The sequence below is a fragment of the Oncorhynchus tshawytscha genome, linkage group LG31 (genome assembly GCF_018296145.1).
Source record: "Oncorhynchus tshawytscha isolate Ot180627B linkage group LG31, Otsh_v2.0, whole genome shotgun sequence".
Taxonomy (NCBI): domain Eukaryota; kingdom Metazoa; phylum Chordata; class Actinopteri; order Salmoniformes; family Salmonidae; genus Oncorhynchus; species Oncorhynchus tshawytscha.
The window spans coordinates 14,918,847-14,945,516 of NC_056459.1; the positions used below are offsets into that span (position 1 = coordinate 14,918,847).

At 46.3% G+C, this 26,670-nt stretch overlaps 1 protein-coding gene across 4 annotated transcripts in view; it reads left to right on the forward strand.

The window, feature by feature from the left end:
• arid1ab (AT rich interactive domain 1Ab (SWI-like)) overlaps positions 1-26,670 on the forward strand; it is a 71,407-nt gene that overhangs the window by 27,121 nt on the left and 17,616 nt on the right. For 3 of the 4 annotated variants that reach the window (XM_024401966.2, XM_024401963.2, XM_024401964.2), the window contains exons 2-4: positions 4,269-4,496; positions 8,480-9,142; positions 9,316-9,456. In XM_024401966.2, the coding sequence (XP_024257734.2) occupies positions 4,281-4,496; positions 8,480-9,142; positions 9,316-9,456 (1,020 nt within the window). In that variant the 5' untranslated portion in view covers positions 4,269-4,280. The remainder of the gene's footprint in view (positions 1-4,268; positions 4,497-8,479; positions 9,143-9,315; positions 9,457-26,670) is intronic. The other variant, XM_024401965.2, reaches the window with a different exon arrangement.

Sequence of the window (26,670 nt, forward strand, 5' to 3'; positions counted from 1 at the left end):
GAGAGCGGACCTTCTGGGGTAGAGAGAGGGAGGGAGAGAACCGTGTGGGGTAGAGCGAAAGAGAGCGGACCTTCTGGGGTAGAGAGAGGGAGGGAGAGAACCGTGTGGGGTAGAGCGAGAGAGCGGACCTTCTGGGGTAGAGAGAGGGAGGGAGAGAACCGTGTGGGGTAGAGCGAGAGACAGCGGACCTTCTGGGGTAGAGAGAGGGAGGGAGAGAACCGTGTGGGGTAGAGCGTGGGGGGAGACAGCGGACCTTCTGGGGTAGAGAGAGGGAGGGAGAGAACCGTGTGGGGTAGAGCGAGAGAGAGCGGACCTTCTGGGGTAGAGAGAGGAGGGAGGGAGAGAACCGTGTGGGGTAGAGCGAGAGAGAGCGGACCTTCTGGGGTAGAGAGAGAGAGGGAGGGAGAGAACTGTGTAGGGGTACAGTGAGAGGGAGTGAGAGAACCATGTGGGGTAGAGAGAAGGAGGGAGAGAACCGTGTGGGGTAGAGCGAGAGACAGCGGACCTTCTGGGGTAGAGAGAGGGAGGGAGAGAACCGTGTGGGGTAGAGCGAGAGACAGCGGACCTTCTGGGGTAGAGAGAGGGAGGGAGAGAACCGTGTGGGGTAGAGAGAGAGAGCGGACCTTCTGGGGTAGAGAGAGAGAGAGGGAGGGAGAGAACCGTGTGGGGTAGAGCGAGAGAGAGCGGACCTTCTGGGGTAGAGAGAGAGAGGGAGGGAGAGAACTGTGTGGGGTACAGTGAGAGGGAGTGAGAGAACCATGTGGGGTAGAGAGAAGGAGGGAGAGAACCGTGTGGGGTAGAGCGAGAGACAGCGGACCTTCTGGGGTAGAGAGAGGGAGGGAGAGAACCGTGTGGGGTAGAGCGAGAGACAGCGGACCTTCTGGGGTAGAGAGAGGGAGGGAGAGAACCGTGTGGGGTAGAGTGAGAGAGAGCGGACCTTCTGGGGTAGAGAGAGAGAGAGAGGGAGGGAGAGAACCGTGTGGGGTAGAGCGAGAGAGAGCGGACCTTCTGGGGTAGAGAGAGAGAGGGAGGGAGAGAACTGTGTGGGGTACAGTGAGAGGGAGGGAGAGAACCATGTGGGGTAGAGAGAAGGAGGGAGAGAACCGTGTGGGGTAGAGCGAGGGAGGGAGAGAACCGTGTGGGGTAGAGCGAGGGAAGGAGAGAACCGTGTGGGGTAGAGCGAGGGAGGGAGAGAACCGTGTGGGTTAGAGAGAAGGAGGGAGAGAACCGTGTGGGGTAGAGAGAAGGAGGGAGAGAACCGTGTGGGGTAGAGCGAGGGAGGGAGAGAACCGTGTGGGGTAGAGCGAGGGAGGGAGAGAACCGTGTGGGGTAGAGCGAGGGAGGGAGAGAACCGTGTGGGGTAGAGCGAGGGAGGGAGAGAACCGTGTGGGGTAGAGCACCGTGTGGGGTAGAGCGAGGGAGGGAGAGAGTCTCTAGACTGTCATAAACCTTTGAACGTCTCCAGCCACTATCTTTTTACTGTCGTTCTCACCAGTCAGTTTAGAAGTGAACACACTTGCACATGATCTCAGAATGCAGGCTACACAACAGCAACAAACATGCCTCTGCAAACTCATCTGACCTCACAATACCATGTCACGATACTTAGGTGCCGACACCATGTATAAATGTTCCAAACATATTGCTCACCATATGTCTGCTGTAGAGAGACGAGGGAGTTTGATCAGTCAGGGAATGCTGAAAACATGTTGGCTCACTTAAAAAAAAAAAAAAGATGGAGAACAAGCTATAGGATGAAAAATAACGCTGTTTTGGTGCAGATAGCGCCAACTAGCGCTAGCTAATGCTAGGCCTACCTACAGTAGCACCGTTCATTTTTTTTGTGCAAATTAATAGTTTGAGACAAATATGAAAATTGTAGGATTCGTTAATGGCTATTGTCAAATTAACCATGACGAAAAAGGTAGAGGACATCAATTGATTTATGACACGTTGAAATACCAACCTTCGTGTGTCTGTAATTCTATTTAAAGCAACACGTTTCATTCAGTCACTAGACTGTTGCTCAGTTGTACAGTACTCCATAGGTGAGTTAAGGAGCAGAATGCCATAACAATCCTTGACCTCCATCCAGGAGAATGAAAAGACAAGTATCTCTCTCTCGCACACGCCGCAAGGGGATCCCTAGGGCCTCGGACTCAGACTGGGCAGTATGTATGTGTGTGTCAGACATTTGAACAACTTCAACAATATAAGGAAATGCTTGCAAGTAAACCGATCAATGAAAGAATGGTATAGATGATGGTCAGTCACCTGACTGGGGTTGGATGACACCTGTGAGGCTGGTAAACTAATGACTGTGATTTTGTTTTTACCTAATTTGAACGAATAAAACCAATTTAAAATGTCAAACCTGAAAGTGGTTGCAGACAGTATTTACCTTTTCTAGCCAGAGGACAGCTAGAGGGTCGTGTGGCTGGCTGCCTCTGCACATCCAGTCAGACTCCGAGAAAGACTGGGTTAAAAGTGCGGTCACAGGAGAATAGCTCCCTGTGGTGGGGTCCTGTAATGACCCTAGGGAGTATAGTAACACACATGCTCTCTGTCTGTGAACCTGGGGTAGCCCTGGAGAGAGAGGCCTGCCCTGTGGGTGACTGGGCTGGCTGGAGGTAAAATGTGGAGTGGATGAATGTGTTATCTCCTTATGCTGACCCCACCCCCCATGGGACCAGTTCCCTAGACTCTCCCACATACCGCCAGTGTCATTCATATGGTGCCAAAACGGCGTTATTAAAGCAGGAAAAGAAGAGAGGAGAGGAGCCAGTCTCTGGCCCAGGTTCAAACGTTATACAGCTGGGACCTGTTATGTTTCAGGCACACTGCCCTCTCCCTCCTCTCTGGTCTGGGCTATAAATACATTATGGTTGTCTTCCTATAACCAGGGACTGAGGTTTGATTTGGCAGGGGGAAACATGATGGATGAATAACCGTGGGAAGCAGTGAGAAGGCCTTGTGTCTGTGTTGCCCACCTGTCTTGGTGTCCAAGAGGCTTAAGGTGTTGCTGGTACTTCAAAGCATCCTCTCTCTCTACTAGCATCCCCTCTCTGATTGTATGCTGGCGGTCGCCGCCAGTGGCATTTACATGAAAAGACACAGACTGGCTTAGATGTATAAGAAAACAACAGGCATTGAAGTCAAATCAAGTGTTATGTCACTAGCGTAGACAACAGGTGTAGACTAAGAGTGCAATGCTTTCATACGGGTCCTTTTCCAACAATGCAGATAAGAGTGGAGCAATACCAACTAGCCGCCATCAGCTCTCAGTAGTAGGGGAAACACTGCTGGTGGTATTCCACCAGTCCAGTCAAACTGACGCTTCAAACACACCGACTGCGGCGTTTCATTTTGGTACACCAGAATTACATTCATTTCCAATGAAACGCTGCGTTTGCCTTGCAGCATTGTGTTGCAGAGGCAGTTGCAGTACGTTCGGGGTGTGGTGCATACGTTGGATTTATAGAAGGTAGGCGTCAAACTGTATGCGTAAATGGTAGCAGAAGGTGAATGTTGAACTTTTGTTGCACACATATCCAGATGATGCTGCTTACTATTTTGAACTATGACGCTGTCGGTGTGTTCAACGCATTACTGAGGCGACTGTGTGTGTTTATGTGTGTGTGTGAGACGCTGCCCCAGCCATGTGGCTCCCCCGCCACTCCACCCCAGGTGCAGCCAAGGTCAGGCTCCTCACCCATGATGTCTCTCTCCCCTCCAGTCCTCCAGCTGAGAGGTGGGCAGGCCTCCAGCCATCACAAACAGACGGACACTTCCATTTCCTCCAGATGATTTTCCTAGGAACTTTAACACTCCCCAACGTCAGAATGTAACTTTATCCTCCCGCTGGCATTCTGATCTCCTGGGCAGTCAAATGCTCCTGGCGGAGGGATGGAGGGAGGATAGACTGGGCTCATTCATTCATGGCCAAGTTTTTTTTTTAGTGGGAAACCAATCCTGTTTTGTTAGCATTCTTTAGCTATACCCTCATAGGTTTCACTTTTCCCACCGGTGGCATGGCCTTGTTATGGGACCCCGGAGTGAGATCTCATGCAGTTTGTTTTTTTATTTTATTTAAAAAAATTCTAACTTAGCTTGTGTACAATTCATCACAATGTCACATTTTAATGAGTTCAGTTGGTTCAAATGATTTTATTCAGGGGTACAGTTATCGCAATGTTTGTTAAAGATGGAAATAAACATATGAATGTCTTAAGTTTGGTTTCTTACTAGCCCTCTCCCCCTCTCTCCAGCCCCCCAGCCCTATGGACCAGGCAGGGAAGATGAGAGGCCAGGGGTATGGTGGAGTCAACCCCTACTCTCAGCAGCAAGGCCAGGGGCAGGGCCCTCCTCCTCCAGGGGCTCAACAGGGTGCCTCCTACCCAGGCCAGGGCTACGGACCCCCAGGGTCTCAGAGATACCCCATGGGCATGCAGGGACGCACCCCCGGCGGCATGGGTGGCATGCAATACGGACAACAGGTTGGTAACGTTTTTCTGTTGATCCTGCTCTTTCGCTCGCTCTCTCACGCTTTCGCTCGCTCTCTCACGCTTTCGCTCGCTCTCTTTCTCGATCATCATACCCTCTGTCATCACACTTCCATGCAGTCACGGCTAAAATGGGTCTGTTAGTTTGATAGACAGTCGCAGGCCTGTTGGGTGTTCTAAGCACCCTGTAGAGAAGACAAGTCCTGTCTCATTGTTACCTCTCACACAACCGCCACTTCAGGTGGGTTTGATGCAGGTCTTTTCTGCAACTCCTCGTGTTTTCTTTGAATGCTTGAGAGGGTAAGTGCCCTGCTAGACACCACACAGCTTTTGTTTTCATTTTTCCCTCACCGGACTTGCTAGGCAAGGTCAGCTGCTCTTTCGAGTTACCAGAGAACAATACAACTCCAATGTGCTGTGTTGTAAGTAGAGGTCGACCGATTATGATTTTTCAACGCCGATAACGATTTATTGGAGGACCCAAAAAAGCCGATACCGTTTAATCGGCCGATTTAAAAAATAAATAAAAATGTATTTGTAATAATGACAATTACAACAATACTGAATGAACACTTATTTTAACTCAATATAATAAACCAATAAAATCAATTTAGCCTCAAGTAAATAATGAAACATGTTCAATTTCGTTTAAATCATGCAAAAACAAAGTGTTGGAGAAGAAAGTAAAAGTGCAATATGTGCCATGTAAAAAAAGCTAACGTTTAAGTTCCTTGCTCAGAACATGAGAACATATGTAAGCTGGTGGTTGCTTTTAACATGAGACTTCAATATTCCAAGGTAAGAGGTTTTAGGTTGTAGTTAATATACTATTTATAGGACTATTTCTCTCTACCATTTGTATTTCATAAACCTTTGACTATTGGATGTTCTTATAGGCACTTTAGTATTGCCAGTGTAACAGTATAGCTTCCGTCCCTCTCCTAGCCCCTACCTGGGCTCAAACCAGGAACACATCAACAACCGCCACCCTCGAAGTTACCCATCGCTCCACAAAATCCACGGCCCTTGCTGAGCAAGGGGAACAACTACTCCAAACGCTATTAGCGCGCACCCCTCTAACTAGCTAGCCATTTCACATTGGTTACACCAGCCTAATCTCGGGAGTTGATAGGCTTGAAGTCATAAACAGCTCAATGCTTGAAGCATTGCGAAGAGCTGCTGGCAAAACGCACGAAAGTGCTGTTTGAATGAATGCTTACGAGCCTGCTGGTGCCTACCATCGCTCAGTCAGACTGCTCTACTAAATATCAAATCATAGACTTAATTATAACATATTAACACACAGAAATACAAGCCTTTGGTCATTAAGTTGGTCGAATCCGGAAACTATCATTTAGAAAACGAAACGTTTATTATTTCAGTGAAATACAGAACCGTTCCGTATGTTATCTAATGGGTGTCATCCCTAAGTCTAAATATTGCTGTTACATTGTACAACCTTCAATGTTATGTTATAATTACGTAACGTTCTGGCAAATTAGTTCGCAATGAGTCAGGCGGCCCAAACTGCTGCATATACCCTGACACTGTTGCAGAGAAGTGACACCATTTACCTAGTTAAAAGAAATTAATGTTAGTAGGCAATATTACCTAAATATGCAGGTTTAAAAATATATACTTGTGTATTGATTTTAAGAAAGGCATTGATGTTTATGGTTAGGTACACGTTGAAGCAAAGATTGTCCTTTTTCGCAAATGCGCACCGCATCGATTATATGCAACACAGGACACGCTAGATAAACTAGTAATATCATCAACCATGTGTAATTAACTAGTGATTATGATTGATTGTTTTTTACAAGATAAGTTTAATGCTAGCTAGCAACTTACCTTGGCTTCTACTGCATTCACGTAACAGGCAGGCTCCTTGTGGAGTGCAATGAGAGGCAGGTGGTTAGAGCGTTGGGCTAGTTAACTGTAAGGTTGCAAGATTAAATCCCCAAGCTGACAAGGTAAAAATCTGTCGTTCTGCCCTTGAACAAGGCAGTTAACCCACCGTTCCTAGGCCATCTTTGAAAATATTAAATAAAGGTGTTAAAAAAACATTTTTTAAATAAAAAAACGTCCAAATCGGCGTCCTAAAATACCGATTTCCGATCGGCCCTAATTAATCGGCCATTCCGATTTAATCGGTCGACTTCTAGTTGTAAGTGTTTTTACGTACAGGAAAGCCTCGCAAGACTACCAAGTGACTTTTTAAAGGGCAGCTATTAGAGTTTTTATTTAATCTTATTTAATATAGCCTAATGTATAAAAATACATGTTATATGTTAACTGCCGAATTTGATTGTTTTTCTTAAATCAATTTATTGTATTTTGTTAATTACAGTTGAAGTCGGAAGTTTACACACACTTAGGTTGGAGTCATTAAAACCTCTTTTTCAACCACTCCACAAATGTCTTGTTAACAAACTATAGTTTTGGCAAGTCGGTTAGGAGATCTACTTTGTGCATGACACAATACATTTTTCCAACAATTATCTACAGACACATTATTTCACTTAATTCACTGTATCACAATTCCACTAAGTTGACTGTGCCTTTTAAACAGCTTGGAAAATTCCAGAAAATTATGTCATGGCTTTAGAAGCTTCTGATAGGCTAGTTAACATCATTTGAGTCAATTGGAGGTGTACCTGTGGATGTATTTCAAGGCCTACCTTCAAACTCAGTAGCTCTTTGCTTGACATCATGGGAAAATCAAAATTAATCAGCCAAGACCTCAGAAAAACATTGTAGACCTCAAGTCTGGTTCATCCTTGGGAGCAATTTCCAAACGCCTGAAGATACCACGTTCATCTGTACAAACAATAGTACGCAAGTATAAACACCATGGGACCAAGCAGCCGTCATACCACTCAGGAAAGAGACGCGTTCTGTCTTTTAAAGATGAACGTACTTTGGTGCGAAAAGAGCAAATCAATCCCAGAACAACAGCAAAGGACCCTGTGAAGATGCTGGAGGAAACCGGTACAAAAGTATCTATATCCACAGTTAAACGAGTCCTATATCGACATAACCTGAAAGACCGCTCAGCAAGGAAGAAGCCACTGTTCCAAAACTGCATTAAAAAGCCAGACTCTCGGTTTGCAACTGCACATGGGGATAAACATGGTACTTTTTGGAGAAATGTCCTCTGGTCTGATGAAACAAAAATAGAACTGTTTGGCCATAATGACAATTATGTTTGGAGGAAAAAGGGGGAGGCTTGCAAGCCGAAGAACACCATCCCAACCGTGAAGCACAGGGGTGGCAGCATCATGTTGTGAGTGTGCTTTGCTGCAGGAGGGACTGGTGCACTTCATAAAATAGATGACATCATGAGGAAGCAAATTATGTGTATATATTGAAGCAACATCTCAAGACAGGAAGTCAGGAAGTTAAAGCTTGGTCGCGAATGGATCTTCCAAAATGGACAATGACCCCAAAGCATACTTCACAAAGCCCTCACCTCAATCCTATAGAAAATGTGTGGGCAGAACTGAAAAAGCGTGTGCTAGCATGGAGGCCTACAAACCTGACTTAGTTACACCAGCTCTGTCAGGAGGAATGGGCCAAAATTCACCCAACTTATTGTGGGAAGCTTGTGAAAAGGCTACCCGAAACGTTTGACCCAAGTTAAACAATTTAAAGGCAATGCTACCAAATACTAATTGAGTGTATGTAAACTGCTGACCCACTGGGAATGTGATGAAAGAAATTATAGCTGAAATAAATCATTCTCTCTACTATTATTCTGACATTTCACATTCTTAAAATGAAGTGGTGATCCTAACTGACCTAAGATGGAATTTTTACTAGGACTAAATGTCAGGAATTGTGAAAAACTGAGTTGAAATGTATTCGGCTAAGGTGAGTGTAAACTTCCTACTTCAGCTGTATGTGTATACAGGGACCCCTGATATAGATTGTAAAGACTCTAAATCTGTGATTACATTGCTGTTTGTCCTCTCTAGATGGCCGGCTATGGGCAGCAGGGTCCAGGGGGCTACGGTCAGCAGAGCCAGGGCTACTACGGCCAGCATGGCCCCCCACCACACGCTGGTCAGCAGCAGTCCCCCTACCCCCAGCAGGTCCACACCTCCCAGGGTCAGCCCTCAGCCCAACACAGCCAGCCTGGGGCCCCCGGCCCCTATCCCCAGGGCCAAGGCCCTCCGCAGGTGGGTCCACCACAGATCCAGCCGCCCTACAACCAGGGACCGCAGCAGCAGGTCCAGGCCGTGCCTCAGGGTCAGGGCCCCCAGCCCAGCTACCCTCAGCAGCAAGGACCCCAAGGGCAAGGACAGCAGCCTCCACAGCAGCAGCTCCCCTCGCAGCAGCAAGGACCCCCCCAGCAGCAAGAAAGGGTGGCCCCTCCACAGGCCCAGCCACCCCCGGGCCATCAACAACCCCCAGGCCACCAGCCCTCTCCAGGCCACCAGCCACCCCCTAGCCATGGTGGGCAGCAGCCACCCACAGGCCATCAGCCCTCCCCAGGCCCCCAGGGCCACCACCCCTCTCCAGGTCACGGTGGACCCCCCCAGCAGCAGGGTCAGTCTCAGCAGGGCCAGCCCTCACCCTACTCCCAGACCCCACCCCTGCAGCAGTCACCCTTCCAGCGGTTTCCACCTCCACCGCAGGTAAATCACCACACCCCCGTTGAACTAAGACCTAGGCATAGCTTGGGGAGCTAACGTAAGTCGGCAGGGTTCCACGTCAGGACGATGTCTTTTGATATGGAAAAAGGAAGTGTAGGCTCCTCAGTCTACAGACGGTCATCTGTTTTTCCTCACCCTTTTCCCTCTGTCTTCAGGAGCTCTCCCAGGACTCGTTCAGCTCCCAGTCCAGTGCTCCCCCCTCCAACCAGCCCATGACTTCCACAAAGAGTGGAGCAGAGGACAGCATGCAGGGACGGCCTTCTAGCTTACCGGTGAGCCCTCCCAAGACATTAACGGTCTGTCACTCAACACACACGTACACACATTCTATCATTCTACCACTACAACAAACACTACCTCCCTGACTGTCAACTCAGCAGACCTCTTTCCCAGCACCTTATTTTAGCATATCCACCTCCTCTGGCCCAGCCCCCTCTGTTGGACTGGCTGCTGGCTGAGTTGACCTTGACTGTTCACATGGTAATAAGCTGGAACACAAACACACACACACGTCACGGTCTTTATAGACTCTCTCCTGGGTTGACAGTTATTCTGACGTGAGCGCTCCCTTCACACTGCAGGGAGGAGCGGTGAATCAGGTCTCTGAGAGGAGAGGTAAGGCGAAAGGGCAGGTTGGTGGAGCTGTGGGACGAACAGAGGAGTTGAGTTGCGTAAAAGGCCACATTTACTGAAGCACAATTAACCTGTCTCGAGAAGCAGGTGAAAACATGTTCATGAGGTAAATAAAAAGTGATTTATATTTGATATTTTTCACTTTGAAATTGACCTTTTATTTCACCCCTAATTCATTAGCAAATGCTAATTCAAAGATACCGGATTATGAAAGGAAAGGGTTTTGAACTTTCACTACTTCTCTCTCTGTGTGAAAAAGCGTAACACTCCAGTTGAAGTCAGTATCTGTGGTTGTTTATAGGTTGAGACAGAGAACACATATGACCTCATTCAAAGCAGCAGGGATAGAAGGCGAAAAATTAGATCGTTAATGAGGTATAATGAAAGTGAGGGAGAGAGGGGGAGCGATTGAGCAACATGCACTAAGGATGCGTTTCCCTCTCTTTTATCCTATTTATTTATTTATCTCGGGACTCAGCCATTGGCCAAGGAGGTTGTGTTTCCTGGGGATTCCCCCCATCGGCTGTGTGTGATTGGCTATGAGAGCCATTCATCTGGCAGAGGTCTGGACAAGCAGATTCCACATTGCCTGCCGCTCCCTCCTCCCCCTACCTTCCCCGTGGAGTGCACATGACAGAGTGTGCAGATTAGTCCCGCCAACTTTAGCCATGCTGCCTTTCAGCCTGCCACACACACACACACACACACACACACACACACACACACACACACACGGCTGGTGGCTGGCTGGCTAACACCTCAGCCAGAACAGTGGAGATACAACACTGATCGCCTCGGCTATATCATAAAGCCAGTGTTGCCTTAGCCAATGCCAAATGATAGCCCAACCAGAACAGATCACATTGCATAATTATAAACCACCAATGTCAGGTATGTAGCTTTAGGACAGCTTAGGTCTACTGCCTTTTAAAATGAAACTTTTTAAAAACTTAATTGTTCACACAATGTGGAAATTTCCATTTGGTTTCACCATAACATTTATGGTGAATTGATTAAACTTTAGCAAGGCAACACCTTCTCAGCTGTTGTACAAGCAGACTGGTCTGCTTGATCCAGGTGCTGACAACCAGTGTTTCTGTCTGCTGCATATTCCTGTGGGAATTCACAAGACTAACTGACAGACGGTAGTCAAGCCCTGGTAGCACAACAACAACCAGCATGAGAAAATGGAAAAACAGCCAGGCAGCGAGGTTGAAACCAGATGGACGGGTTGAGCTGGTTCCTCGTTTGTTTTCAGCCAGGTTGCTAACGGAACTGCACACACTCTCTCTCTCTCTCGCTCTCTCGCTCTCTCTCTCTCTCTCTCTCTCTCGCTCTGTGTTCAACATACTGTGTTGTTGCACACACCGCACTCTTCTTTTAATAAGGTTTTTATTTCACACCGTGTTATCAGATCTTCAACCGAAACCTAATATTAGATTAAGGGAACATTTGTGAACAAATAACACATTGTTGATACTTATTTTATTTATTTAATTAACAAAGATGTGCACCACCCAATGCCCCAGTGTGAAAAGTAATTCCCCCCCCCCCTTACACTCAACTAGTTGTGCCACCTTTAGTGGTAATGACTGCAACCAAATGCTTCCTGTAGTTGTTGATCAGTCTCACATCGCTGTGGAGGAATTTTGGCCCGCTTTTCCATGCCGAACTGCTTTAACACGGCGACATGTGTGGCTATTCAAGCAGGAAATGCTCGTTGCAGGTCCTGCCGCAACAGGTCTGGATTTTGACTAGGCCATTCCAAAACTTTTGTTTGCATTTCAGCCATTCTTATGTAGACTTCTTTGTGTGTTTTGTATCATTGTCTTCACTTCAGTTAAGACGGATGGCCTGACATTCTCTGATGCAGAGCAGAATTCATGGTTCTTTCAGTGATGGCAAGTCGTCCAGGCCCACAGGCAGCAAAGCATCCTCAAAACCATCACACTACCACCACCATGCCTGACTTGGTATGAGTTCATTTCTGTGGAATGCAGTTTTTGGTTTTCACCAGACATAATGGGATACATGTCGTCCAATAAGTTCCACTTTTGACTTCCAGGAGTCTTGACGATCATCCAGGTGCTTTTTTGGCAAACTTCAGCTGACTTTTTGGACTACTTGGGTCCTGTCATGCATCAAGACCATGATCCAAAACACAAGCAAGTCTACATGCAAATGTCATAAAAGCAACAAAATTTTAGTTTTGTAATGGCCTAGCCAAAGTCCTGACGTAAACCCAAGATGACCACGAGGTGAGGTCGTCTGGGGACTCTTTCCAGGCCGTGAGAGAGAAGATTTAACCCTGCTTAGGTGGCTCTGACCCTGGGTCGTCTAGGCATCGGCTTGGCCTCGGGTTGGCTCCAGGCAGAGACATACAGGGGTCAGGGGGTCACTACTGTAGGAGCATAAGTTGAAGTCCTCTGGGTTATATGGATATTGTAATATCATTTACAAGGCCCATAGTTGACACATAAAACCCCAGACCTACACACAACACTGTATGTGTGTCTGTCACTGTGTATGTGTGTCTGTCACTGTGTATGTGTGTCTGTCACTGTCACTGTGTGTGTCTGTCACTGTCACTGTGTGTGTCTGTCACTGTCACTGTGTGTGTCTCACTGTGTGTGTGTGTCTGTCACTGTGTGTGTGTGTGTGTCTGTCACTGTGTGTGTGTGTGTGTCTGTCACTGTGTGTGTGTGTGTGTGTGTCTGTCACTGTGTGTGTGTGTGTGTGTGTGTCTGTCACTGTGTGTGTGTCTGTCACTGTGTGTGTGTGTGTGTGTGTGTGTGTGTGTGTGTGTCTGTCACTGTGTGTGTGTCTGTCACTGTGTGTGTGTCTGTCACTGTGTGTGTGTCTGTCACTGTGTGTGTGTGTCTGTCACTGTGTGTGTGTGTGTCTGTCACTGTGTGTGTCTGTCACTGTGTGTGTGTGTGTCTGTCACTGTGTGTCTGTCACTGTGTGTGTGTGTGTGTGTGTGTCTGTCACTGTGTGTGTCTGTCACTGTGTGTGTGTGTGTCTGTCACTGTGTGTGTGTGTCTGTCACTGTGTGTGTGTGTCTGTCACTGTGTGTGTGTCTGTCACTGTGTGTGTGTGTCTGTCACTGTGTGTGTGTGTCTGTCACTGTGTGTGTGTGTCTGTCACTGTGTGTGTGTGTGTCTGTCACTGTGTGTGTGTGTCTGTCACTGTGTGTGTCTGTCACTGTGTCTGTCACTGTGTGTGTGTGTGTGTGTCACTGTGTCACTGTGTGTGTCACTGTGTGTCACTGTGTGTGTGTGTCTGTCACTGTGTGTGTCACTGTGTGTGTGTGTCTGTCGCTGTGTGTGTGTCTGTCGCTGTGTGTGTGTCTGTCACTGTGTGTGTCTGTCTGTCACTGTGTGTGTCACTGTGTGTGTGTGTCTGTCACTGTGTGTGTGTGTCTGTCACTGTGTGTGTGTGTCTGTCACTGTGTGTGTGTGTCTGTCACTGTGTGTCTGTCACTGTGTGTGTGTGTCTGTCACTGTGTGTGTGTGTCAGTCACTGTGTGTCACTGTGTGTGTGTGTCTGTCACTGTGTGTGTGTGTGTCACTGTGTGTGTCTGTCAGTCACTGTGTGTGTGTCTGTCACTGTGTGTGTGTCTGTCACTGTGTGTGTGTCTGTCACTGTGTGTGTGTGTCTGTCACTGTGTGTGTGTGTCTGTCACTGTGTGTCTGTCACTGTGTCTGTCACCGTGTGTGTGTGTCTGTCACCGTGTGTGTGTGCCTGTCACTGTGTGTGTGTCTATCACTGTGTGTGTGTGTCTATCACTGTGTGTGTGTGTCTGTCACTGTGTGTGTGTCTGTCACTGTGTGTGTGTCTGTCACTGTGTGTGTGTCTGTCACTGTGTGTGTGTCTGTCACTGTGTGTGTGTGTCTGTCACTGTGTGTGTGTGTCTGTCACTGTGTGTGTGTGTCTGTCACTGTGTGTGTGTGTCTGTCACTGTGTGTGTGTCTGTCACTGTGTGTGTGTGTCTGTCACTGTGTGTGTGTGTCACTGTGTGTGTGTCTGTCACTGTGTGTGTGTGTGTGTCACTGTGCGTGTGTGTGTGTGTCACTGTGCGTGTGTGTGTGTGTCACTGTGTGTGTGTCTGTCACTGTGTGTGTGTGTGTCTGTCACTGTGTGTGTCTGTCACTGTGTGTGTGTGTGTGTGTGTGTGTCTGTCACTGTGTGTGTGTGTGTGTCTGTCACTGTGTGTGTGTGTGTGTGTCTGTGTGTGTGTGTGTGTGTGTGTGTGTGTGTGTGTCTGTCACTGTGTGTGTCTGTCACTGTGTGTGTCTGTCACTGTGTGTGTCTGTCACTGTGTGTGTGTGTGTGTCTGTCACTGTGTGTGTGTGTGTGTCTGTCACTGTGTGTGTGTGTGTGTCACTGTGTGTGTGTGTGTGTCACTGTGTGTGTGTGTCTGTCACTGTGTGTGTGTGTGTGTCTGTCACTGTGTGTGTGTGTGTGTGTGTGTCTGTCACTGTGTGTGTGTGTGTGTGTCTGTCACTGTGTGTGTGTGTGTGTGTGTCTGTCACTGTGTGTGTGTGTGTGTGTGTCTGTCACTGTGTGTGTGTGTGTGTGTGTGTCACTGTGTGTGTGTGTGTGTGTGTGTCTGTCACTGTGTGTGTGTGTGTGTCTGTCACTGTGTGTGTGTGTGTGTGTGTGTGTGTGTGTGTGTCTGTCACTGTGTGTGTGTGTGTCTCTGTCACTGTGTAGAGGGGGAGGGTAGCGGTCTCAGTGTTGTCAATGTCAGGCAGTTCTTTCACTTTCCCTGGAAGTGACACTTCCTCTCCATGTCAGCCCTCTGTGGGAATGGGAAAGTCTACCCCCCTCTTTTTAATCTTCTCCTTGCCCTCTGAGAGTTTCTTTTGTACCCCTCTCCCAACGTGGGGCTAATCCCACTGACACTCCCACTGGTCTTGGTCTTTTGCCCCCGCTGCTAAGGATCCTAAGGACTCGGTGTGTGGGCACTGACTGACTGAAAGAGCTCTGGACTAGAGAGAGGAGGAGCGAGAGAGGGGAAGGTCACATGTTGGTCACACACTCGCTCTCTGTTGTTTTTCCGCCCTCTCTCTTTTCATCCCTCCCTTCCGCTTTTCCCCTTTTCTCATTAACAAGCGTTTCATCTGAAGTAGTTGATTCAGAACTTATACGATTCAGGGTCTGTGTTGTCCAGCGTGTTTGTATGCAAGAGGAAAGCCCAATTGGGCCCCACCCTTAGATTCCTTCACACAGGAACTTGTGGCTTGCATCACTGTTAGCGGACTAACCCCATCTCCCAAACAGCCCCCATGACCTATAGTGTATGTTCCAAGTTCTCTCTACTCCTCTGCAGCAGTACAGCTTGTTTGTGCGACACAGCTCTGGCGCATTCTGCCTAGCAAGGCCGGACCACTTTTTCTCTCTCACCCTACTCAGCCCCAACCTTCCTTTTGGCTTTTGTTGGTTTGGCCAATTTTTTAAAATTTGAATAGTAGGCAATGTAACCAATCACAACCCTCCTTTTACATCATTGCAAGTCCTGCAAATCGATTATACACATTCACTCTGTTGGTAATGCAGACAAATCCGATCATAACTCTAAAGGTAGCAGAGAGCCTACTATGGAACTTCAATTAGCCTGTAGATTATATTATGTCCAACAAGATGTTGAAACATTTACCCATTCAGAATGTCCATATTTCAATAAATTCATATAATATTTAAAAAAAATTGAAATCAAAATACTACTCTTATTACAGAACAAATGATTATTTTACAATGACGTCCAAACCCTCCCCTAACCCGGACAATGCTGGGCCAATTGTGCGCCACCCTATGGGACTCCCGATCACGGCCAGTTGTGATACAGCCCGGGATCGAACCAGGGTCTGTAGTGACGCCTCTAGCACTGAGATGGAGTGCCTTAGACCGCTGCGCCACTCAGGAGTCCATATAAAGCTTCATATGACACGTTTGCTTTGTAGCACGTACTCCATAAAACATGGAGTCTTAAAGGAGGCCCGGTAATGCCAAAATGTCATAAATATGCTAATGTTGATTATTTCTATATTATGCTTTTAGATAGAAATGTCAACAATCCTTCCTCCAAAGGACCATTCTATAGATTAACTGTTGTGATCATGGTCTTTTTTGTCCTGGTTTTGTAAGGAATCACCCTCTGTCTCTGTGTGTGCAAATCAGCTTCGGCTCAGCCTTATTTTGCGAACATCTCTCTCTGCTCTGCCTGTCGTTGCAGTATTCAGTGTCCTGGGCGTATTTCCTGTTGCTATTCTGGGGCCAGAGCTTCCTGTGCCCACGTGTCTTATTCAGATTCCTGGGTTGACTGCCTCTCTCGGTTTCTCTACTCTTTTTCTCTCACCCCTCTCTGCTCCCTCTCATTCTCTCTCTCTCGTACGTACATGATTTTTAATTAATGTACTTGAGAAAATTCAATCTGCTGATAATGTATTGTTTGAATTTGCCTCAGTGAATTGTTTTGGAGCTGGCTAACCCAGCCTGCTTTTTGCTCTTGTGCGCACATACGCGCACACTCTCTCACACACTCCCTCACACAAGCACGCCCCTCCCCCCTCCATTTCTGCTAGGCTGAGCTAGTTTTTCAGCACAAAGGCAGTGGCTGACTGCAGCACTGTCTATCCTCTCTGCTGCCTCTTTCTCTGTGGTGGTTGCTTGGACAGGGGGATTTTAGATGCACCAAAACAGCTCATTAAATTTTAAGTAATGCTCTTTTAGATTAAACCACCTTTTGTTGTTCTGCTCTGAGAAACGGTGGTTGGGTCAGTTAGTGAAGGGCTTTGGCAGCGCCCTCTAGTCTACTTTGGGTTGTTGCTGGGTGTCTGTCGTCGGTGGGAGGGGCGTTGCTCTGGAGAACAAGGCAGAGAAGCAAGCAGTCTGAATAAAATAAAATCACATTTTATTTGTCACATGCACTGAATACAACTGGTTTAGACTTTACTGTGAAATGCTTGCTTATGAGCTCTTCCCAACGATGCAGTTTTAAAAATAAAATGGTAACACATGGAATAAAATACACAAGAATGAAGCTATATACAGGGAATACCAGATGAGTGTTTAGAGGTAGATAGGTACATGAAAGCGGGGTAAAGTGACTAGGCATCAGGATAGATAATAAGAGTAAAATAAAGAACAGAGCAGCAGCATATGATGAGTCAGAAAGGGTGTATGTATTTGCATGTAGTGAATGTGTGTGGGAGTGTGTAGGTAGGTATGTATGTGTACCAGTTAAACAAATCCAAATATATTTTACATTCTTCAAAGTAACCACCCTTTGCCTTGACTGCTTTGCACAGTCTTTGCATTCTCTCAACCAGCTTCATGAGGAATGCTTTTCCAACAGTCTTGAAAGAGTTCCCACATATGCTGACCACTTGTTGGCTGCTTTTCCAACTCATCCCAAACCATCTCAATTGGGTTGAGGTTGGGGGATTGTGGAGGCCAGGTCATCTGACGCAGCACTCTATCACTCTCCTTCCTTGGTCAAATAGCCCTTATACAGCCTGGAGGTCTGTTGGGTCATTGTCCTGTTGAAAAACAAATGATAGTCCCACTAAGCGCAAACCAGATGGGATGGCATATCGCTGGAGAATGCTGTGGTAGCCATGCTGGTTAAGTGTGCCTTGAATTCTAGATAAAAACCAGCAAAGCACCATCATACCTCCTCCTCCATGCGTCACGGTGGGAACCACACATGCGGAGATCATCCGTTCACCTACTCTACGTCTCACAAAGACACTGGTTGGAACCAAAAATCTTAAATTTGGACTCCTCAGACAGATTTCCACCGGTCTAATGTCCGTTGCTCATGTTTCTTGGCCCAAGCAAGTGTCTTCTTATTGGTGTCCTTTAGTAGTGGTTTCTTTGCAGTAATTCAACCATGAAGGCCTGATTCACACAGTCTCTGAACAGGTGATGGTGAGACGTGTCTGTTACTTGAACACTCTGAAGCATTTATTTGGGCTCCAATCTGTGGTGCAGTTAACATTAATGAACTTATTCTCTGCAGCAGAGGTATCTCTGGGTCTTCCATTCCTTTGGCCTTCCTCATAAAATCCAGTTTCATCATAATGCTTGATGGTTTTTGCGACTGCACTTGAAGAAACTTTCATAGTTCTTAATTTTCTGAATTGACTACCCTTCATGTCTTAAAGTAATGATGGACTGTCATTTCTCTTTGCATATTTGAGCTGTTCTTGCCATAATATGGACTTGGCCTTTTACGAAATAAGGTTATCTTCTGTATACCACCCCTACCTTGTCACAACGCAACTTAATAGCTCAAACGCATTAAGCAGGAAAGAAATTCCACATATTAACTTAAGGCACACCTGTTATTGAAATGCATTCCAGGTGACTGCCTCATGAAGCTGGTTGAAAGAATGCCAAGAGTGTGCAAAGCTGTCATCAAGGCAAAGGGTGGCTACTTTGAGAATCTCAAAAATAATAATTTGTTTAACACTTTATTTTTTGGTTACGGTGTTATTTCATAGTTTTGATGTCTTCACTACAATGTAGAAAATAGTAAAGACAAACTCTTGAGTGAGTAGGTGTGTCCCAAACTTTTGATTGGTAGTGTGTATAAATGTATGTGTGTATGTATAACACACACTACCGTTAAACATTTGGGGTCACTTAGAAATGTCCTTGTTTTTGAAAGAAAATCCTTTTTTTGTCCATTTAAAATAACATCAATTTGATCAAAAATACAGTGTAGATATGGTTAATGTTGTAAATGACTCTTGTAGCTTGAAACGGCAGATTTAAAAAAAAAAAAAAAATGTTAAAAAAAAAATGAATATCTACATAGGCCCATTATCAGCAACCATCACTCCTGTGTTCCAATGGCACGTTGTTAGCTAATCCAAGTTTATAATTTTAAAAGGCTAATTGATCATTAGGAAACGCTTTTGCAATTATGTTAGCACAGTTGAAATGTGTTGTGCTGATTTAACCTCTCTGGGATATGTGGGACGGTAAGTGTCCCGCCTCGCCAACAGCCAGTGAAATTGTAGGGCGCCAAATTCAAAACAGAAATCCCATAATTAAAATTCCTCAAACATAGAAGTATTTTACACCATTTTAAAGATAAACTTGTTGTAAATCCAGCCACAGTGTCCGATTTCTTAAGGCTTTACGACGAACGCACACCAAACGATAATGTTAGGTCAGTATCTAGTCACTGAAAAACACAGCCATTTATCCAGCCAAAGAGAGGAGTCACAAAAAGCAGAAATAGAGATAAAAGTAATCAGGAATCCCAGTTCCACAATAAATGTTTGATTTGTTCGATAAAGTCCATAATTTATGTCCAAATACCTCCTTTTTGTTTGCGCGTTTAGTACACAATCCAAACTCACGAGGCGCTGGCAAGTTCAGACGAAATGTCATATTACAGTTCGTAGAAACATGTCAAACGATGTATAGAATCAATCTTTTGGGTGTTTTTAACATAAATCTTCAATAATGTTCCAACTGTAGAATTCCTTTGTCTGTAGAAATGCGATGGAACGCAGGTCGCTCTCACGTGAGCACGCGTGACTCAATCAGCTCTTATTCCCCCCTCCTTCACAGTAGAAGCATCAAACAAGGTTCTAAAAACTGTTGACATCCAGTGGAAGCCTTAGGAAGTGCAATATGACCCCACACTGTATATTTGATAGGCAATGACTTGAAACACTACAAACCTTAGATTTCCCACTTCCTGGTTGGATTTTTTCTCGGGTTTTTGCCTGCCGTACGAGTTCTGTTATACTCACAGACATCATTCAAACAGTTTTAGAAACTTTAGTGTTTTCTATCCAAATCTACGAATCATATGCATATTAGTAACTGGGCCTGAGTAGCAGGCAGTTTACTCTGGGCACCTTATTAATCCAAGCTACTCAATACTGCCCCCCAGTCCCAAAGAAGTTAAAGAAGCAATAAAACTGGCCTTCTTTAGACTAGTTGCGTATCTGGAGCATCAGCATTTGTGGGTTTGGTTACAGGCTCAAAATGGCCAGAAACAAAGAACTTACTTCTGAAACTCATCAGTCTATTCTTGTTCCTCGAAATGAAGGCTATTCCATGTGAGAATTTGCCAAGAAACTGAAAATCTCGTACAACGCTGTGTACTACTCCCTTCACAGAACAGAGCAACCTGTCTCTAACTAGAACAGAATGAGTGGGAGGCCCTGGTGCACAACTGAGCAAGAGGACACGTACATTTGTGTCTAGTTTGAGAAACGGACGCCTCCCAAGTCCTCAACTGGCAGTTTCATTAAATAGTACCCGCAAAACACCAGTCTCAACTTCAACAGTGAAGAGGCGACTCCGTGATGCTGGCCTGCAAAAAAAAAAAAAAAAAAAAAAGGAACGGAATTACCTTAAGTATTCAGACCCTTTGCTATAAAACTTGAAATTGAGCTCAGGTGCATCCTATTTCCATTGATCATCCTTGATGATTCTACAACTTGATTGGAGTCCACCTGTGGTAAAGTCAATTGATTGGAGGTGACCAAGAACCCGATGGTCACTCTGACAGAGCTCCTGAGTTCCTCTGTGGAGATGGTTGTCCTTCTGGAAGGTCCACCCATCTCTGCAGCACTCCACCAATCAGGCCTTTATGGTAGAGTGGCCAGACGGAAGCCACTCCTCAGTAAAAGGCACATGACAGACCACTTGGAGTTTGCCAAAAGAAACCTTAAGACTCTGACTATGAGAAACAAGATTCTCTGGTCTGATGAATCCAAGATTGAACTCTTTGGCCTGATTACCAAGCGTCATGCATGAAGGAAACCTTGCACCATTCCTACGGTGAAGCATGGGGAAGGCAGCATCATGCCGTGGGGATGTTTTTCAGTGGCAGGGACTGGGAGACTAGTCAGGATTGAGGGAAAAATGAAAGGAGCAAAGTACAGAGAGATCCTTGATGAACACCTGTTCCAGAGCACTCAGGACCTCAGACTGGGGCGAAGGCATCGTGCCATGTCCTTGAGTGGGCTAGCCAGAGCCCAGACATCTTTGGAGAGACCTGAAAAAAGCTGTGCAGCGACGCTCCCCATCCAACCTGACCAAGCTTGAGAGGATCTGTCGAGAAGAATGGGAGAAACTCCCCCAAATACAGGTGTGCCAAGCTTGTAGCGTCATACCTTTAGGCTGTAATCGCTAATGTAAGTGCTGAGTAAGAGGTCTGAATACTTATGTAAATGTAATATTTCAGTTCTTTTTTTTATTTTATAAATGTGCTAACATTTCTTAACCTGTTTTTGCTTTGGTATTGTGTAGATTGTTAATGGGAAAAAATGATTTAATCAATTTTAGAATAAGGCTGTAATATAACAAAATATGTAAAGGTGAAGAGGTGTGAATCATTTCTGAATGCACTGTATAGTCGAGTGAGTTTTTGTAGCGTCAGTTCAAATAATTTGGGTACCATTAATTGACTATTTAGCAATCTTATGGGTTCGGGTTAGAAGCTGTTTCGGAGCCCGTTGGTCCGAGAGCTGATGCTCCGGTGCCGTTTACCATATGGTAGCAGAGTGACCAGTCTGTGGCTTGGGTGGCTAGAGTCTTTGGTAAGTTTTCGGGCCTTCATCTGACACCGCCTGATATAGAGTTTCTGGATGGCAGGGAGCCCTGCCTCAGTGATGTACTGGGCAGTCCGCACCACCCTCTGTAGTGCTTTGCTGTCAAGGGCGGTGCAATTGCCATACCAAGCAGTGATGCAGCCAGTCAAGTTGCTCAGCCCCTGGTATCAGACAGGCTGTTGTTCCTCCCTCCCAGCCCCCAGATCAGCCCCTGGTATCAGACAGGCTGTTGTTCCCCCAGATCAGCTCCTGGTATCAGACAGGCTGTGGTTCCTCCCTCCCAGCCCCCAGATCAGCCCCTGGTATCAGACAGGCTGCTGTTCCTCCCTCTCAGCCCCCGGTATCAGACAGGCTCTGGTTCCTCCCTCCCAGCCCCCAGATCAACCCCTGGTATCAGACAGGCTGTGGTTCCTCCCTCTCAGCCCCTGGTATCAGACAGGCTGTGGTTCCTCCCCTTAGCCCCCAGATCAGCCCCTGGTGTCAGACAGGCTGTGGTACCTCCCCCTAGCCCCCAGATCAGCCCCTGGTGGTTCCTCCCCCGGCCCCCAGATCAGCCCCTGGTATCAGGCAGGCTAGGCAGATCCTGGTCCCTCCCTCCCAGTCCCTCCTATCCCAGCACCCATCACCCAGGACAGGGCAGCTGCCTGCCTCACTGGGGCATTTGTGCAGAGCTTTGGGATTCTCCTCTACCATTGTGATATGTACAAAAGCCCCCCCCACACACACAAACACCCTAGCCCCATTAGCTCTGTATTGCACACAGGCTGCTGCAGTGTGTGTTACTACCAGTAGATAACCTCAATGTTCAGGTGTTAAATGTTTACAAACCCATCTAGTCAGGTAGACAATTTTTTCATGACTAAACATTTGACCCATCTGTGCTCTTAAGCATAATCATCTAGATTTCTGAAAAGAACACCTGAGCAATATTGATTTAGTTTATTATGCTGTTGAAAAAACTGGATAGCAGTCTGTTACCTTTTTTATACGATGTCCCCTTCCCACGTTGCCTCCTCTACCTTTTCCATTAATTACAATCCCCATATGGTGTTCTGTATTAAGTAGCAGGCTAATGTTGCTCTCGGGGGAGATGGGACTGGGAAGGGACTAGGTCTGTAGAGGGAACATACCTTTTGGATTAGGAGGGGTTCCGAGTGGCGTGTGCTAGGGGAGAGAACAGCATCTAGGTTTGGGGTATACTACCTGCCGTCAGGGCAGAGACCAGCGGGTGGAATGATTTTCATTTAAATGTAATCAATTATCCCCCACACTCTTACATTGCTTGGATATTAGGATATTCTACGATGGTTTCAGTCTAAGACCGCAGTAATGCTTTGTAGTCGATTCTATAGCGCTGTGTGTATGGTTGGCTTTATGTTGTATAAGGTACCATTGGTGGTAGTGAGCTTCTCATTCTGCAGCCTTGTGTTTCTGAAACTGTAATGGCTGCTGTGCTGTATGAGGCTGGGGCCTGCCTCTTCTCCTCTCTCTTCTCTTCTACTCCTCTCTCCCTCTGTTTCTCCACTGTGGGATGGGAGTGCCCCCTTATGGTTGAGCTCTGCCTAGCCAACCCAGAGCTGGGGAGCTGGGGCTGTGGTTCTCCATCTCTACACCCACACTGAGTAACCCAGAACACTCTAACGTACCCTGGCCCTGCATGCAGGGAACATTCCTAACCCTCTCCTCTGACCATGGATGGTCATCTCCCCTCCCCCACTTCTCCTGTTCAACTGTATTCAACTGTCTGTATGTTCAGATGTCACGAGGGTCTATGGTGGAGCCACATACTCACAGAATGCAAAATGGTCCCCAACAACTACTGAACGAAAGGCAAATATGAAAATAGGTATTTGTTGTCATATTAATCCTATAAAATGGCTGCAGTGCAGTCGTCATTTGAATACCATGCATCTGAGTCCAGGTAGTGGATATGCACTGAAGCAGTGGGGAGAAAACACTGGAAGTGAAATCAGGTGAGATGTTGTTTTGATAGTGAAATGGGGTCTTTGGAAAAATAATTTCATCTCTTCTGAGAAGATCAGAGACGCACAGTACCATAGCAAGCAGGCATTACCCATAGTAACCGGAGGTAAGGTACGATTTAGTGTTCAGTTAGTAGAGCAGTACTATAACGGATGAAAACATAATGCAAAGCTGGGAGGAAGAGGATGGCTTTGGTTTATTTGAGCTTCTTGTAACAATGACGCCACTTCTTGTAGTAGCTGACTGCAGCGTGACCCCTACAGGCTCACAGGGAGGCCAGAGGGGAGGGGCGGTGTCTGCACTAATGTGTTAATGTGTCAACACACGTGGAGTATGGTTACCATGGCAGCCCCAGAGATGCAGCAAGCTTTTTTCTTCTTCTTCTTTCTCCCCCCCTCACCCATCTCCTCACCCATCCCCCTCCCCTCACCTATCCCCCTCTCCTCACCCATCCCCCTCTCCTCACCCATCCCCCTCTCCTCACCCATCCCCCTCCCCTCACCCATCCCCCCTCCTCACCCATCCCCCCCCCTCCCCTCACCCATCCCCTCCCCTCACCTCTCTGGAGAGGATGACTGAGCATATGTGCAGACGTACGTGTTCCTATTCCCTATCTACTGTCTCTGTGTGTGTATTATCCCCAACGCCTGTTTGTCTGTGTGTACTGAGGTCTGAGAACAAAACCTGGCAGGCAGTGAGAGGGTGAGAAAGCAAGCCAGAGGGAAATAGAGAGAGGGGGGTGTTATTGAGAGTGGGTGACTGTGAGCTGAACTCTTCCTGGACCACCAGCCCACTAGTCCCCAGATCATGTTACACTGCTGTCCCTGACCCGGTCACAGCCTAGCCTCCAGATAGCAGCTAGGTTACTGACTGACTGGTGATGTCACAGCACACTCACACTAACCACTGTCCTTCCCCTACTTTCTGCTTCTCATGGGCTGTGTTGAAAATACACTACTTTTGAACTGGGCCCCATAGAGCTCTGGTCAAAAGTAGTGCACTAAATAAGGAATAACGTGCCATTTTGGACTGTAGTGTAGACTAATGTTCTGGAGTTTAGCCTGATTGATTCACTGAAGTAATCTGCAAATGGAATACATTAGACTGTAGAGTGGATGGGAACAGGAGACTGGAGCTGTATGGCTATGCTAGTGGCTGCTTTAGAAACAACATGGATACTTACTATAAGACTATGACAATTGGGTCAAATGATCTTCTAAGACTGGACCTTAGGAATTAATTATTTTATATATATATTTTTTTTTACATTTTTGTCTCTAGAATTTTAGATTTTGTTTTACAAGTGCTTTTCTATTTTAGTCGGGGTGTTTTCTTGTTTTAAAAGATGGAATCGAGCTCTATGGAAGTTCCCATGTTAGCTGGAAACACAAAATGGCTGCCACCGAGCAGAGGGGGAGATGGTGCTATAGAGGAGCTGCAGCACTGGCTTCCACTCTCTCTCTCACCCACGTTGCGCTAGCTTAGCCTTAGTACGTAACATATGTGGATTGTTGTCAGGGCTCTGATAGGGGTCTGTTTTCTATTTCTGGGTCATTTCTATTCAATAGTCTTTTCCCCCAGCCCTTCTGTACTGCACCATCCTCTCTCTACTCTCACCTCATTCTCCATCCCTCTCTCTATCTCTCTATCTTTCTCTGTGATGAGTAGCCATCTGGTGAATGGCAGCAGTAGGTAGTGCTGCCACCCCCTGTTAAGCTCTCTCTCTCTCTGTGTGTCCAGGCAGCCAGCAGATCTGTGCAGTCAGCACAACTGAACAGGACAGAGCAGAGCCTGGCTCTCGCTCTCTCTCGCTCTCGCTGCTGCTGCTAATATCGAGTTGGGGGGAAAAAAAATCAATGACTGGCAGCAGAGTGGGAGTAGTATAGCTAGGCAGAGGCTCTGTGTGTGTGTGTACACAGCACTGGCTGTATCCAGGGATCACAGCTGACAGTTTTGGTTGGGGGAGATTATTGGGGAATTTTAAAGAGGTTGTTTGCGCGTCGTGCACAATAACTGGTTATTCAGTTCTCTCGCTAAGCTCCACACTGGTAGGACCATACCTCGTGTCACATTCAGTGTCTCCCTTCCCATTTTCCCAGGTACTTTTCTTGGTGTAGCCTAATTTTCTCTGGTAAAATGCAAGACGTAAGGAAATGTAGCATTCTTTCTATGTTCAACATTAGACATATGAAGGCCATGCATTATTTTAGTGAGCAAGACCTTGCTGTTTCATTGTAAGATCATTTAGTTGTGTGGCTGCTAGCCAAATAGCGTTGCACTTCTGTTGTCATTTGATGGAAATGAAGCTAGTTTGTGCCGAATGTGTTGCACTAATGTATTTTCTGTGAAGGAAAACTATAGTTGCACGTCCCTGATCACTCTGAAGAAGATAAACACGGTTGACTTTCAATATAAAACCCAGGTGAAATGGTTTAAAATGCTGATTTCCAAACTCTAACACGACCGCTGTTTCCTGGTCTTGCCGAGTTTCTCTATAGTCCTGATGCCTGTCTATTTAGAGTGAGCTCCAAAAGTATTGGGACTGTGACACATTTTTTGTTGTTTTGGCTCTGTACTCCAGAACTTTGGATTTGAAATTATACAATGACTATGTGGTTAACGTGCAGACTGTCAGCTTTACATTTGAGGTATTTTCATCTATATCTGGTAAACCGTTTAGAAATTACAGCCCTTTTTGTACATAGCCCCCCATTTTAGAGGACCAAAAAAATTGGGACAATTTAATTTGTGTATTAAAGTACTAATAAGTTTAGTATTTAGTCTCATATTCATTGCATGCAATGACTACATCAAGCTTGTGACTCTACAAATGTGTTGGATACATTTGCTGTTTGTTTTGGTTTTGGTGACATTTACTCCTGAGGTGCTGACCTGTTGCACCCTTGACATCCACTGTGATTATTATTATTTGACCCTGCTGGTCATCTGAGCATTTGAACATCTTGGCCATGTTCTGTTATAATCTCCACCCGGCACAGCCAGAAGAGGACTGGCCACCCCTCATAGCCTGGTTCCTCTCTAGGTTTCTTCCTAGGTTCTGGTTTTCTAGGGAGTTTTTCCTAGTCACTGTGCTTCTGCACCTGCATTGCTTACTGTTTGTGGTTTTAGGCTGGGTTTCTGTACAGCACTTTGAGATATCAGCTGATGTAATAAAAAAAAGGGCTTTGTAAATATTTGATTTGATTTGGTTGTTTCTCCGATTATTTTGTGCCAAATCAAAATGAATGGTACATACAGTATTGTCTCATTTTGGAGTCACTTTTATTGTAAATAAGAATAGAATAC